The 15,761-nt window shown below is 39.4% G+C and overlaps 1 protein-coding gene across 3 annotated transcripts in view; it reads left to right on the forward strand.

Annotated features, from left to right (window-relative positions):
- CACUL1 (CDK2 associated cullin domain 1) overlaps positions 1 to 15,761 on the forward strand; it is a 90,949-nt gene that overhangs the window by 66,587 nt on the left and 8,601 nt on the right. For 2 of the 3 annotated variants that reach the window (XM_061635864.1, XM_061635862.1), the window contains 4 exons: positions 5,224 to 5,326; positions 11,145 to 11,234; positions 12,624 to 12,762; positions 15,551 to 15,594. In XM_061635864.1, the coding sequence (XP_061491848.1) occupies positions 5,224 to 5,326; positions 11,145 to 11,234; positions 12,624 to 12,762; positions 15,551 to 15,594 (376 nt within the window). The remainder of the gene's footprint in view (positions 1 to 5,223; positions 5,327 to 11,144; positions 11,235 to 12,623; positions 12,763 to 15,550; positions 15,595 to 15,761) is intronic. The other variant, XM_061635863.1, reaches the window with a different exon arrangement.

Here is a 15,761-nt window from a genome sequence, read left to right on the forward strand (position 1 = left end):
CCAGGATTGCACTGGGCTGAAAACAACATAATGAAATTTAACAGGAATAAGTGCAAAGTTGTACACCTAGGAAAAAGAAACCAAATGCACAGTTATAAGATGGGGAATACTTGGCTTAGCAATACTAAATGTGAGAAGGATCTTGGAATTATTGTTGATCACAAGTTGAATATGAGGGAACAATGCAACGTGGCTGCAAAAAAGGCAAATGCTATTTGGGCTGCATTAATAGTATAGTTTCCAAATCACATGGAGTACTAGTTCTCCTCTCTTTGGCACTGGTTAGGCCTCATCTTGAGTATTACGTCCAGTTTTGGACACCGCACTTTAAGAAGGATGCAGACAAACTGGAACAGGTTCAGAGGAGGGCAACAGGGATGATCAGGGGACTGGAAGGAAAGCCCTATGAGGAGAGACTGAAAGAACTGGGCATGTTTAGCCTGGCGAAGAGAAGACTGAGGGATGATATGAAGTACTCTTCAAGTAGTGTCCTGCCCAAACCCGCTGAAGTCAGACATGAACGTGGAGGTGTGCTTTTCTTTAGTAGATTTAATAGAAAGTTTCCTTTCAAAGCGCTGCATGAATCATCTTACAGTTTGCACAGAATTCAGCATCTTTACTAGGAGTAGCTAGATACGACTGCTGTGCTAAGATGTGATTGCAGCAACTAGTCATCCCCCTCACCATGCTAAGTAAGGATGGGCAGACATCCTACCTGCACAAACTGAGTGTCATTGTTGAGAACGTGCGTGCACACGAGTGCTCCTCCTCAGAGGAGCCATGGAGGTGCATTGAATTTGATGGTGCAAGAGCCTCCAAATATGAGGTGAGGGCAGCTACTCTGCCTCAGCAAGATCCTCCCCATCAGAGGGAGCGGGGTGTGCTGTGGCGGCGGCAAAGCGGGCATTGAAAGATGATCAATGTTGGGCAGAGAGGCAACTGCCTGATTGGGCTGAGCAGGTAACTGAAACTATAGTGGCAGAGCTGTCACTCCATGGCGTGAGAGCTTTCAGAATCCAGCACACCTGTAGACTAGAACTGTCATCCTATTCAAAGTCGTCGTCCTCCTCTTCATTCTCACCACTCCACCCCCTTTCTGCGGGGCTCATGACAAGTAGAGGGCCAGGATCCCTTTTCAATCATTCCACTGTGCAGGACATGGAGTAATGAGCTCAAATTACAGGAAGACAGATTTTGGCTGAACAGCAGGAAAACTTCCTGTTAGAGTAGCACGATAATGGAACCAATTACCTAAGGAGGTGGTGGGCTCTCCAACACTGGAGGCATTCAAGAGGCAGCTAGACACCCACCTGTCAAGTATGCTTTGACTTGGATTCCTACATTGAGCAGGGGGTTGGGCTCAATGGCCTTATGGGCCTCTTCCAACTTTACTGTTCTATGATTCTATAAGTTTAGGGAAGGGCACAGAAAATAAATACTATAGGGTGTGTCTGTTATCTCCTCCTTAAGAGCCCCTCCTTCTAGCCTTGTTCCTGGCCTTTATAGTTTTCCCTTCCTGATGGACAATCAAGGGAAAACCTTTTAACTAGCTGCTATATGAAGGACGGACTAAGCAATTGGGAACTAATTGTGGAAACCAACTGGAATTTTTTTTATTGGTTGCAGGGTTGATTTTTCTGTTCAGAAACCCTGAAAAGGCCTTATGCTGAGCTGCACGTATTGGGAAAATCAGAAATTAGGCCTGAGGTATTTATCCAGCCAGCTAGCTTAACTGTAGTGTATACAGCAATATTTCTGTTCCACTAGGGCTGTTTTCATCCTTTCCCATCATTTATTTATTTATTTATTTATTGCACTTGTATACCGCCCCATAGCCGAAGCTCTCTGGGCGGTTTACAGCAATCAAAAACATTAAAACAAATATACAATTTAAAACATATTTTAAAAACAATTTAAAACACGTGCTAAAATTTAAAACAATATAAAAACAATTTAAAACACATGCTAAAATTTTAAAATCATAAAATAAAAAGAAGAAAATAGCCACTATGATTGAGTATAGTGAGTGCTTTAAAAGGTTAAAGATCACTTTGAGTTATCTCTTTATTTCACCCTTTAGTAATAAGCACCCAATCCTGCTCTACTCATAATAACTGCAGAATAAGCAAACACTTACTTCTTACTCCCAATTTGCATCTGTGTTAGAATAGGTTTTTAAGATGTTTTTAAAGATGTTTTGTTTTAATATGTTTTAAAAGATGTTTTGTTTTTATATATTTTAATGTTTGTTTTTATGTTTTATAGTGTTTTTAGTGTTTTTGTTTGCCGCTTTGGTCTCCTACTGGGAGGAAGAGCAGGGTATAAATTTAATAAATAATAATAATACTGCACGCAAACAAAAATGCTTCTTCATTGCTGCCTGGGTAGACAGCACAACTGAAACTGAAAAGCAGAGCAAGAGAAAGTCCATGAGGTAGAGCAGCCTTTCCCAACCAGTGTGCCTCTAGATGTTGTTGGACCACAATTCCCATCTTTCCTGACCATTGGCAATGCTGGCTGAGGCTGATGGGAGTTGTGGTCCAACAACATCTAGAGGCACACTGGTTGGGAAAGGCTGGGGTAGAGTCTAACTGTAGCCCATAATACAAAGTTCTAACATTTAACTCTTTAGGGGTCATGTTACTATACCGGCTGTTTCCCCCCCAGTATCACTTAAGTAATTATAGGGTGATTGTGAGCATGAAAAATCCATCCTCAGTCAGGGAAAGCCTTGAATGAGCAGACTTTTGGGGGCTCTTCCAGATGAGGTTGAGTTGTGCACTTCCCCTGCCTTACTCACTGAATTTTTCAGAGGGTCCTATTCTTATTTATTTATTTTTAAAACTTATATACCGCCCGACTAGCAATAGCTCTCTGGGCGGTGAACATAAATACAATAAAATACAATAAAATACAAAAACATCACAATCTAAAATCAAATTTCACAATCTAAAAAACTGGATAAGCTAAGATCAAATTACAAACATTACAATCATTAACAAAGACTTAAAATGCCTCGGAGAAGAGAAAGGTTTTAACTTGGCGCCGAAAGGATGATAGTGTCTGCGCCAAGCGCACCTCCTCTGGGAGACTATTCCATAGTTCAGGGGCCACTACTGAGAAGGCCCTTGATCTTGTCACCGCCCTCCGGGCCTCCCTATGGGTCGGGACCCGGAGGAGGGCCTTCGTAGCAGACCGTAGTGTACGAGCCGGTTCATAACGGGAGAGGCGTTCCGACAGATATCGTGGTCCCACGCTGTATAAGGCTTTGTAGGTTAGTACCAACACTTTGAATCTGGCCCGGAAGCGTATTGGAAGCCAGTGCAAGCGGGCCAGAACAGGTTGCTCCTGTTCTTAAAACAAGCCATCATTCTTTAAATGAAGATTGTCATTGTCTGTCATGTCACAAATTAAAAGAACAATTTCCCCAAAAAATCTGGGGGGAGAGAGTGAAGCATAGCTCTGGAGGGGCGGTGCCCGCATTCCCTCCCCCCCCTTGTCCCAGCTACAGGCCTGGTTCAAGTATTAAGAGAGGGAGAAAAACTTCTCCCTGTCCACTTTTGATACACCATAATTTTATGCATTTCTACCATGACTCCACTAGCTCTCCTTTTCTGTAAGCTGAAAAGCCCCAACTGTTGTAACATTTCTAACCCTTGATCATTTTGGTTGCCCTTGTCTGAACTCTTTCCAGCTCTACGATATCCTTTTTGAGGTGAGGCAACCAAAATTGTACTCTGTGTTCTAAGCATGATATCATCATAGACGTATATAATGAATATGCATTATGATGCTGGCAATTTTATTTTCAGTCCTTTTTGTAATGATCCCTAGCATAGAATTCTCCTTTTTTTTTATAGCTGTTGCACATTGGTCAATAACTGTGTCGAACTATCCACTGACAACTCCAATGTCTCATTCCTGGTCAGACACCACCAGTTCACACCCCATTGGCATTTATGTGAATTTTGGGGGGGGTTGCCCCAATGTGCATCACTTTACACTTCCTCACATTGAAACAGATTTGCCATTTTACTGCCCATTCACCCAATTTGGGGAGATCCTTTTGGAGTTCCCCACACTTTTTTTTTGTTTTAACGACCCTGAATAATTTGGTTTTATCAGCAAACTTGGCTACCTCACTATTCATCCCTAATTCTGCATCATTAATGAAAAAGCACTGGTTCCAGTACTGATCCTTGAAGGATCCCACTCTTTACATCCCTTCATTGGGAAAATTACCCATTAATTTCTACTCTCTGTTCTTTAACCAGTTCTTGATCCACAAGGGGGCCTTATGAAAGTCTAAGTACATGATGTTGACTGGATCACCTCTGTCTATTTACTCTGACAAGCACAGATATAAAGCAATACAATATAATTGAGTAAATAGCCTTTTTCAAGGAATCCATTCATTTGGGCTGTCACTGTTTGCGAGGGCCTGCCCCTTCCTAATGGGAAACGTGCTGTCCTGACTTTGTCATGTTGCAGTAGAGAGGGATTTAGAGCACTTCAGAAGCACAGCACAACTGTAGGGACATTCCTTCCTGCCAACTCCTAAGTTGCTGAGGAGGGCTGGTGCTGGTTATGCTCACAGAAGGAGGAGCAGTCTCCATGGCAAGTGTGCCAAGCAAAATTGTGGAACCTTGGCCTTTTGCCTTCTAAAATGGTGCTAAATTAGTCAGAGGGCACAGTGGTATTGAATGATAGTGAGATCATACAACAAAGTACTACTGATATTGAAATGACTTTTTTCAGCTAGAGTTGATGGAGGTCACAGCTCTAGAAGGAGAAGAGTGTGTGTGCATGCGTGCATCTGCCTCTTTCATTGCATGGGAAGAGAGGACAGGAACTTCAGATTGGTTATTGATTTTCATAATGGGGCTTAATCTGATCTGATGTAATAATGAAGAGCATGACAAGCGTTGATTTTTCTCATGGCTCAGTAACCACATCCTGGCTTTTGCATGCCTGTATTAGGGAGCAGGATTTTTAGTTGAGTCTCAGTATTTCCTTAGAAATGTCCTACTACCTTCCTGTGATCATTTTGTGTTCTATCACTATACTTCACTGCACTATTTAATTGTGCTTCTTATACAACCAATGAATATTTTATTATAGTGAGAAGGGATCAGGAGCGATGATGAATTATGATTTTCTGAGGATTTTCACAGGCCTTTTCTTGATTGCTATAAATCCAAAACCTGTTCTTCTGTTTTTCAGAATAAGTTTTACATAGAAACCAAGCTTAACCGAGACTTAAGAAATGACCTTATAAAACTGTTTACGGAACATGTTGCAGAAAAGCACATTTACAGCCTAATGCGTAAGTAAAGTTGTTTGGTGTACTTTTTCCAAAATATTAAGGTAATTGACTTCTTTCACGCGGAGTTACAAAATGCTGAAGTGTTGCTAAAAAGATATACTAAGACCAAATATTGTATCAAGAAACCTTAATAGCTTAATTCAAAATAGGGTTTAAAGACCAGATAATGATTATCAGATTCCTGCTATATTTCAGAAAATGCAATAACTGTCTTTATCTGCTGAAGAGGTATGAAGCATATTTCTTTGCCAGTATTGTGTTATACTAAAATACAATAATCTTGCATCTCTGGGAAAAATCGGTGAACCTGGCTGCCTTTGCACACAGATTTTCTGGCTTATTGTGGTTTTATTGTGAATGAGCAGCATGCTGGTGGGTGCTGCCAAATCATTCCCACTGCACTCTTCCCCTGATGTGAGCAGGATATGCACACCAGAAAGCCTAGACTTTCTGTTATGTCTGAACAGGGGAATATGGTTTGTTTCTCCTCAACAAGCCTTGCTCATTGGCTAATCTTAAACCATTGGTGGTGGTTGCTGATCAAGGCGAGTTGGGGTGAAACAAACCATGATCCCAGTTCAGACATAATAGGAAGTCTAGGCTTCGTTTGTTCTGCTCATGCCTGGGAAGGAGTGCAGTGGGAGCAATTGGACAGCACCCACCAGCATGCTGCTCATTCACAATAAAACCACAAAAATAGCTAGAAAGTCTGCAAAGAAAGCCACTAAAATCTGCAGCCAGAGTTCACTGCTGGCTTGTTCTTTCTACAAGCATGCAGCTTTTTGTTGCCTTTTACAAACTTTTGCTTTAAATGCCAGCAATCCTTTTTGGATGATAGTGTTGACATTGGCAAAAAACCAAACCAAACCAAAGCTATCTCTGCATGGGAACTAACATAGTAAAAAACCCCACAACATTTCAGTGATGGCTTCAGCTTCATTTGAAATAGTTTGTGGGTATTTTATTCTTCAGACATTTTCATGAAATGTCGTCAGTTTTCACAGTATTTTTTCTTTATAAAGATATAATTGCTAGCCATGTGATTGATTGCATACAGAACACAGGTAATCTTCATGTTTAGAAAAAGCATGTGAGCATAAGCTGAGCCCTGCTGGATAAAACCAAAGTTCTCTATCTTTACTTCATCACTCTTCACACAGTGGGTCATCCAAATGCTTCTGGGACAGCCGAAAGCAGACCATGAAGGCACTAGCTTTCTCCATTATTGCTGCCTGGCAACTGATATTCAGTAGCAGTTAGCATGTGACTCTTAAAATTCCATATAGCCATAGTAGCTAGTAGCCATAGATCAGCCTTCCCCAACTTGGTACCCTCCAGATGTTATTAGTCTACAACTCCCATCAGCCCCAGTCAGTATGGCCAGTGATCAGAGATGATGGGAGTTGAAGCAGACAATATCTGGAGGGCACCAAGTTGGGGAAGGCTGCCCTAGATTTAGCCTCCATGGATATGTCTAATATCCGTATTAAAGCCACCAAAGCTAGCATCCTTCACAACTTATGGCAGCGGGTTACATAAATGAGCAATATATTGATGAAGGTTGTGGTACAGCTCTTTGAATCCCATCAGAATAGGAATGGGAGATCTCCGTATATGAGGGCTCTCCCATGTAGTAAAATATTTTGGGCTAGGATCTTACTTGACACTCAAACTTTCTACATATAATGTAGAATTTTTGTTCTATATTTTCTGTGTATGAAAGGATTAAGCCAGTGGCGGCTGGTGGTTCCATGTCAGCAGAGCACTTTGAACAGTTCCTTGAAAGTTCAGACTAAAACCCGGAGCTGATTCCACTGCCCCACTGACATGGAGCCATCAGCCACCATGGCATTAAGCCTCACCTGCCTTTATGTTGTCCCACCTGATTTTTCTGAATCTGTATATCAGCTTCCACTGAGGTAAACTTGTTATTGCTGTTGTATCAGCCCATCCTAGGTCTAGGTTAGAATAATGAAAGATACACCATCATATAAGCAATATATCTAAATCATTTCTTTTATTAGTTTAATAGCGTAAATGAATAAAATGCATCTATATCAAGGTAAATAACTGTACTAAATCTGTTCATTGTCATTAAAAAGAATTCAAGCTTCCTGAAATGTCTGTTCTTCATCCCCTACCCCCAAGGCACAACTAATGAACACTGACAGCATTGCCATTTTGAGGTATTCTTTTGCTGTCTAGTATTTCAGCTCAGGGAAGGTTTAATGGGCTTTCCATTTACTTGCAACTAGTGTTTTTTTATCTAATCATTAGCTTTCTGGCACACTGTATAATTTTAGTGAGACTGGGTCATACTTCTGACATATGGCTTGGCAATAGTATAAAGGTCAAGACATTTAGCCATTGTTAAAAATCAAGAAGTAATTCCATGCGCTACTACTATTCAATGTAATTGAAAGACATACAAAGACTATACGAGAAAGTCATCTCAGACACTAAAAAGGGCTCTCTGGAACAGCCATGAAGGTTGTACACCTTCACTCTGAAGAAAGACTGAATTATTCGTGTTTTTACTTTGGAGAAAAGACAACTGTAAGGGGATATGCTAGAAATTTATGCATTTAAGCATGGTGTGGCAAAAGTGGATGTTCTTCTCATAATAAAAGAGCTCTTGGTCACCCAATTAAATTAATTGGCAGTTGATTCAGGACAAAGTAGTTTATGTATGGAATTTACTATCATAAGATCAGAGCTTGGAAAAGTTACTTTTTGAACTACAACTCCCATCAACCCGAGTCAGCATGGCCACTGGATTGGGCTGATGGGAGTTGTAGTTCAAAAAAGTAACTTTTCCAAGCTCTGCATAAGATATGATGGCGGCCACTGGTTGGGTAGCTTTTAACAGGGGATTATTACATTTCCTGGAGGATAGGTCTGTCAGTAGCTGTTAGCCATAATAGCTAAATGGAAGCCCCATGTTCAGAAGCTGTTTGCCTCTGAGTTCCAGATCTTTGGGGCCAAACAGCAGTGGAGGGCTTTCATGCCCCATTTGTTGTAAGCAACTGGCTAGTCACTGTAGAAAGCTGAAAAGACCCTTGGGCTGATTCAGCCAGGGTCCACTTATGTATGTTTTTGTTCTGATTAGATAAGTTACCATCTTTTCTTGTCTACTCTTATGTAGGCAAGCAAGAACCAGCATTAAAAGAAATTGCATTAAAAAAGAGCTGAAAACACTGCAGAAACTGGAGAACTTACTGAGTTGCTGCATAAAACTGTTGCTTTACTTTCAAACTGTTCTGTTAACTTCTCATTGCATACATTTAATGCAACTGTGTTACCTAATTAGATTTTTAAAAAAGAGACTTAAAATATTTTCTTAATCTTGCTATCTTGGGCAGTTTTGACAGGTTTTAAGGATCCTCCTAGATCATGTGAGATATCAGTAGCTATTGTAAGGAGCCAATATTTTCATGCCATTGTATGTAAAGATGGTAAAGGTAACAGTAGTCTATATTTGAAAAAAGTTGTTGGAAAATAGAATTTTCTTCAGTACTGTACTGAACCGGTAACAAGTAAAAATATGGTTCATTCAGTTTTGAGGTTATTTGGATGCCAGCATTACCTGCTATTCTGGCTCAGGAAGAACACATCATTGGACTGTCTGATGATGTTATCTGCGTTGTAGAAACAGGTTTAAAGAATAAAGGCAGTTTTTAAATCTACTTTTTAAAAGTTTGGGTTTTCTAGTTGAACTTCCAACACCTTTTATAAAAAGTTTATCAAAGTGTTGAAGCTCCAGATTAACAATATCTATAAAACAAATCTATTTGTTTGTTGGTATCAGTGTGTTTCAACATACTTAGGAAGAGAGAGAGAGCTTTTATTTTATGCTTTGCATTGATCTTTCTGCTGCACTTTGTTTCATGGGCTCTTGAATGTCTTATGGCATGTCTTTCATGTCCCATTAGAAAAAAGTATGTGTATTTTGTAACTAAATAAATTTGAACAGCTAAAAAGTATTGTGGGAAGTGAAAGAACATTTCTTTAGTGATATTAATAGCTGAACTCAGCCCTTCAGTTCTGTGGCTCATCAAATTCAACCCACTTTCACTGAGATTGGACACCACACTGCTAACCATTTAACAGATTAGCCATGTCAGAAGTAGATAGCATACATATCTGTGATTAAAACCTGTGATTAAGGTTGTTTTTAGTAATAAATTTGGCATGATACCATGTAAAGCAAACAGGTGTTGTTTGAAAGATTCATCTTAATTTCTGTAACTCACGAGACTTGCTTTTTTTCTAGATCATAAAAAGCAACTTCCTTGTTGTATTCCCCAGTTCTCACCTACGAAATGGAAATAGCATTCAATGAACTCTCCAGAGCATGAGGGGTTGCAGAAACTACTGGTACTCACTATTCCTCTCTGGAGGCCATGAGTACTGTTGAGATTGCTTTAACAGCAGCATAAAATAATTACACCAGATTCTTTTTAGTTCTTCTTACTGAAACTATGAGTATGTGTGTATATGTGTGTGTGTGTGTACATACACATGCTATACAGAAGCTGACTTAGTTAATCTAGTTGTTCAGCTCTATAAGTTCCAGTTGTTCCAGCATACTATTAAAATTTCTTGGCCCAAGTGTTTAACCTAGTTTACCAAGTGGGGGGAAGGTGAAAGAAAGACATTTTATGTAGTTCTATTTTAGACAAATCAGAAAGGTTTGGTCACGATGTCCACTGCATAGTAGAATAAGTTGGAACACCTGCAGTCTTGACAGGTAAATATATTGCTTACCAAGGATATACATTGATGTTTTGAACCAGGATATCCTTCATAGAATAAGGTGTTTTTTAGATTATTGTAGTGCTCATCCTTGCAGTCGAAACTGATTCTTTGCAGCAATGTTACATAATAAGGTATTGTGGGAGACTCTCTGCATACACCCGCCTAGTGGCTGCTTGAGGCTATCACCTTGCTATGGAAATGTTTGCCAAATCCACAACTTTCTAATTTTCCATTGTCTCCAGCCAGGAGGAAAGACTTCTTCCATTCCTTTCTATATGTTCCAGTCAACTTTTACTTCCGTGAGCAGATTGCCCAATCCATCCTCCCTCTAGCTTATATCACTGAAGAGTCTCTACAGTTTTGAGCATAGTAGTTGTGATGCAGACTAGTGCAAACCAAGTTGCTGAAAGTGGTTTGCTAAGTAATTGCTTATATTCTTAGAAATACAGCCATAATTTCATGGCGGGGGACAGCGGGCTGGCACACATGTTTACTAAATATAGAAGTGAAGGCAGCAGTAGTGGTGGTGTTAATAACCATATCTTCATGCTCCGTGTGAAAATCACATATTTATTTATGCAGATAAATAGAATAGTCACACATCGTAGGATTACTAATAGCATTGATGAACCCATGGTGGGGCGGGAGCACCAATGTTGTGATGCTGAAGCTATTCAAACAGAAATTACACTGTTTAGATCTGCCCTTTTTGAATGTCCTGTTTAAATATGCAAGGAATCAATGGTGTACTGCATGGCAATTATTTAGAAATTGTGAAAATTGCAGATATGTAGAAAACAGCATATCCAGTTTGTGAGATAAGGATCCTGAAAATACAGTGCCAGTATTCAAGAAGTCAAAAATACCTGCAGAAATAAATGGAAAGTTTTCATAACTTTTTAAGAATTGTGTATCTAAGGGAAAGTAGAGCCACTTGGTAGAGAAGAACAGTAAGGTGGATTTTTTTTTTTTTGCATCAATCCATCCTAGAAATCAGTATTTGACAAATTGATAACTGGCAGAAAATTAATGTGTAAGTGGGTTTCTTTTCACATTTCAGCTTTACTCCTAGAAGCTCAGTCCACACCTTTTTGGATAAACCCTTCCACTATGGCAAACATTGTCAAAGGATTGTATATGCTTAGGCCAGGTAAATTATTCTTTTTTGAATAGTCTACAACATATAGTGTGGTGCCAAATATCCTGCAGTCTAACATTTTGTGTCAGAACCTATTCAGTGTATTACATAGTGAAATACATGTTGCAGCAAGACTGTTGTCAAAACCTACATGTAATATATTCCTTGAAGATTAGCCTGCTGGGCATGTACTTGGGGTTGGGATTTTAGCAGCAGCTATGCTGTCTAGTGATACAAAATGGGATTTGAGTAAGTTACATATTGGGCTTTATCATGCATCCTTGTTTGCATTGATGTCAGTGTTGATGTGCTTGGAAAAAAAAGGCGACTTGAAAGCAAGAGTTATGAAGCTGGCTTGTATTAACAAACCAGATTTTGTTTTAAACCATAGTCTCCAGTTAATAAATAGCAAATCAGGATTCTGTGAAAATGAATGAATGCTGCAGAAGTCCTCCTTCTCTTGGCTGTGCAGGAGAGGGGAGAGGGGAAGAGGGCACAAGAACTCATGGCTTTAGTCAGTCTTTAGTCTTAATCTGTGAGTATGTAAAATTCCTTTTGTGGAGTGAAAATTACCTTCTTTGGGCATACATTATCTTTGTAGTGTAATAACATGAAGGGGGCTTACAGGAATGAGGATGCTAGTTCCACCCCCATTGTTCTTGTGACCCCCTCCCAAGTTGGAAGGCATCTGTGCGAATCAGGAAGTCTGTTCTACTCATGGATGCTCTCCATGCATTTGAACCCCCCCCTCTGATTACACTACACAAATAACAAATGAACAGAACTGAAGTCCATGCAAATCTGGCAGCAGGTTTTGTTCCTTTGTCTGACCTCTGCCCTATCAATATTTGACCTGCAGTGTATGTTGCAAAAATGTAAAGCCTTGCCTTTGAAATCTTCCAAGAGCTGTATCTTTAGAACATGTCTCAGTAACAAGATCTGCCTGAGACATGTATCACTGTGTGTGCGTGTGTGTGTGCATGTGTGCCGGCCCACTCACACAATCTATTTTAGCCAAATGTTGGACTTCAAGATAGAGCCCTAGATCAGAGCCATTAATTTCAAGAGGTACCTATTAAACTTTGTGGCACATTGGAAACTTGGTGTGTTTGTGGTACATTTGTGGTACATTTGCTATCAAAACACTGGGAACACTTGATCCAACAGGCTGCCACCTAACTGACATCTTGCTCTGGTATAGCTAAGCAGTCTGGAGCCTCCATGATTATTAAAGTTGATCTTATGTAGCATTCTCACTCAGCATGCAGCAAGTTTAGATTTGTCTCTTTATATTAAATATGTCATGACAAAGCTCGAGGATTTTACAAATTTTTGAAATATTTTTATAGCACTGTGTATGTGATTTTGTTTTATTGACTCTTACTGTCCATTTCTACACAGAATGGGTTCAGATGGCACCAGCTTTATTTTCTAAATTTATTCCAAACATCCTCCCTCCTGCTATAGAATCTGAGCTTGAGGAATATGCTGCTCAAGACCAGAAACTTCAGCAAGAACTTATTCAGGAAGGATTTTCCAGGTAATAGTCCTGACATTTTAAAATTGGAACCCATTTTTTTCAGTATGTGTCTTAGATTAATGTTTTTTGGGGGGATGACCTGTTATAAATTATACTAGACATCACAAATCCAACTATTGTTTTTACCATATATCGCAGTATATATGCATTATCATGCTTTTTATATATTATCTCTCATAGTACGCAAAAACTTATGTCTTTTTTCTTTAACAAAAGCTTGACAGGTGTATCAATCAACCCAGTTTTTATAAATATCTCAGCCAACAATTGACCTATATCAGTCAACTATTGCAAGATGCCTTTTTAAGTTAGGCAATAAATATGGGCTAATGCCTGACTCTTGCTAAACACGAAGGGAATAGCTGCTCTGGCTCACTCAAGTCACTGATATACCAATGCTGTCAAACAGGCCAGTCTCATTCCTCATTGGGCTGTTTTGGAAGGTTCCCCCTTGGCAGGTTCTGTACTTCCTAGGGGTTCACTGGAATCTGCTGATACCTCCTTGCTGTGCATGGCTGTTGACAACATAAGTAATAGTCCTCAAAGAATAGAGTTGGAATTGGAATTAGAATATTGAATTAGTCTCTGTACTCTACTTCCATCAGTTTACACAGCACCTTACAGTGTTACGTAGGCAACATAGACAGGTCCTTGCTCCGAAGTAGTTTACAGCCATGATGAGAATAAAAATAGATCCAGCCCAAAAAAATGGTGCTATGGCAACATTAGATCTTATAGGCAAAACTTTATGGAGATTATCGAATACCTATGAAAGTTAAGTTGGGTGATATTAATACAAACAGTTGATATACTTTATCCTTTTTATTCCTCTTTGTTTTCTGTATTGTTCACACTGAGGGTTGGGTTGATTCACACAGTGTCCCTTCTCCATACAAACTCTGCTCATGCAGAGAAACGTGCCATGCGAATCGGGCAACTGTGGATATGATGCATCTGGAGTTTTCACAGAAGCTGGGATAAAGTGTTGCTGCAATCACAAAAATTGCCGCTGGCTACCTTGTAGTCTCTTGGAAGAGCTAGTGTGGAAAATATTGTGCAAATTGGCTGGAGAGTAGAATTTAAAGTTAAAGAACAGAGCTATTCTCTACCCCTATACGACCTGTTCATTGTCAATGCTGCTGGAAAAGAGCATGTGCTTCTTTTTGTTCTCTTCCTTGGGCCATGGAAAATGTGGATATTTGTACAGAAGGAATTGAAAAGCTATACCCACATTATTTCACTGAGGAGTTTTTTTTGGGGGGGGGAGAGAAGTGTTAGGTACTACCATTTTTAATTTTTTTGAAAAGAAAGACATTTCTTCTTGAAAAGCTGCTACAAAAGTACCTCATGTTGTCTGCTTAAGGCCATATGAATGCAGCTTCTATAAACTAGCTAATCTCCAAGATGTCACAACACTGTATCTTTATATTAACAAGGAAACTTGGTCCAATGTTTACTTTGTAGTTCAGATATGACCAATAGTTTGTTACTCCTATTATAAAAATAAAACTAGCCAGCAGATACATTGGTCTTGAATGCTGTGGTGGTGGCATGCATGGGAATTGTTAGTGTTTATACTTTATTTGCTGTCATATGTCTCTTGTTACATGTATGTAGTATGTACGTACACCTGTATGTGTGTGTTATATTATCATACATACACACAGACACTCTTTCAACTCTTTCCTGAAAAAAACCCAAATTCTTTCAACACCCTCCTTAAAAGGTTGCACTTGAACCCTTGAAGAATGGCTGTAGATTTCTTGCTTGTCAGTAAAACTAATTCAAATTGTACAACTACATCTAATCACTTTAACCCGGGAATCTGATTAAGCAGTTTGTTTCATTTTAATTTTGAATTTTAAATTGTTGTTCCTGGTGACCCTTGCTAAATTAAGTCTTGGGGCTGGGATTTAGCACTGGCAACATTTCAGGATGATTTACAATAAAAAATAGTTTTTACTATGATTCATATCTGTGCTAGAAGAATTTTAACTCTTCCATATCATCCACTGGTGGTGCACTGAATGGAACAAAGGTGCCTTAGTAGCATTCCTTTCCGTAGCTTACCTGTGTGATGGTAAAGGTGGTTAGTTCAAACCTTTATAGACATAATAAATTTGAGAAATTTTATCACAGGGACCAACTAGTCTGATGGGTGAGGCACAAATGGAACTCCCTGTGATGGTAATTGCTGTCCTTTAACAATATCTAAAAATTTGCTGCCTAAAGAAGGCTGCCATACTGTGACTAATTGCAGGATTGATGCTTGTTACCTCAAATCTTTTAGGGAAAACTAGGTGATATATTAAATGTATGTATGCATTTAATGTGGTTGGTGTTTAAAAAGATAGCAGCTGATTTTGGATTGTGGGTGTAACCCTTTCCCATCCATGCTTAGATCCTAATGAAAATAATCCCTCCCTGAAAATGCTGTTCCCCTCCAGAAGGAAACTGCCATAGATTCCAATCTTGTGTTAGATATGCTGCCAGCATGGGAAGTAACCACATCATCTGCTCATTCTGTTGTATTCCTCTCTTCAAATACTACTAATGTGAAGTAAGACCATACAGAAATGATACCCTGTCACATAGGTAATGCAAGAATTGGCCCTAAATACTAGGGATAATACTTGTCCTTATGCAGGATTGTTGATTCTGGCATACCTTGTCCCTTCTGTTATTGTTGCTCTTACTGATATGCTTGGATATTCTCATTTGTATTGTTTTTGAACTTTATGCTAACTTTCTATAATTTCTTCTCTCACTCCCCCTCCCCCCTTTTTAGAGGTGATCAGTCCCGTAAAAGAGCTGGAGAAGAATTAACCTACAGTGAGTAATTTTGACAGCCATTCTAAAGTGTCTGATTAACAATGGGAACTTTGTTCAGTACAATGGAACAAACCACTCTTTCTCACCAGCAGCTCCAAAGAAAAAATCTTAAGTGTAGCAACTTGGAACATGGGTTAAAGAGAAGGTGCTGGGCAGAATGGAAGGGT

Source organism: Rhineura floridana, chromosome 7 (genome assembly GCF_030035675.1).
Source record: "Rhineura floridana isolate rRhiFlo1 chromosome 7, rRhiFlo1.hap2, whole genome shotgun sequence".
In the NCBI taxonomy this organism is placed as follows: Eukaryota; Metazoa; Chordata; class Lepidosauria; order Squamata; family Rhineuridae; genus Rhineura; species Rhineura floridana.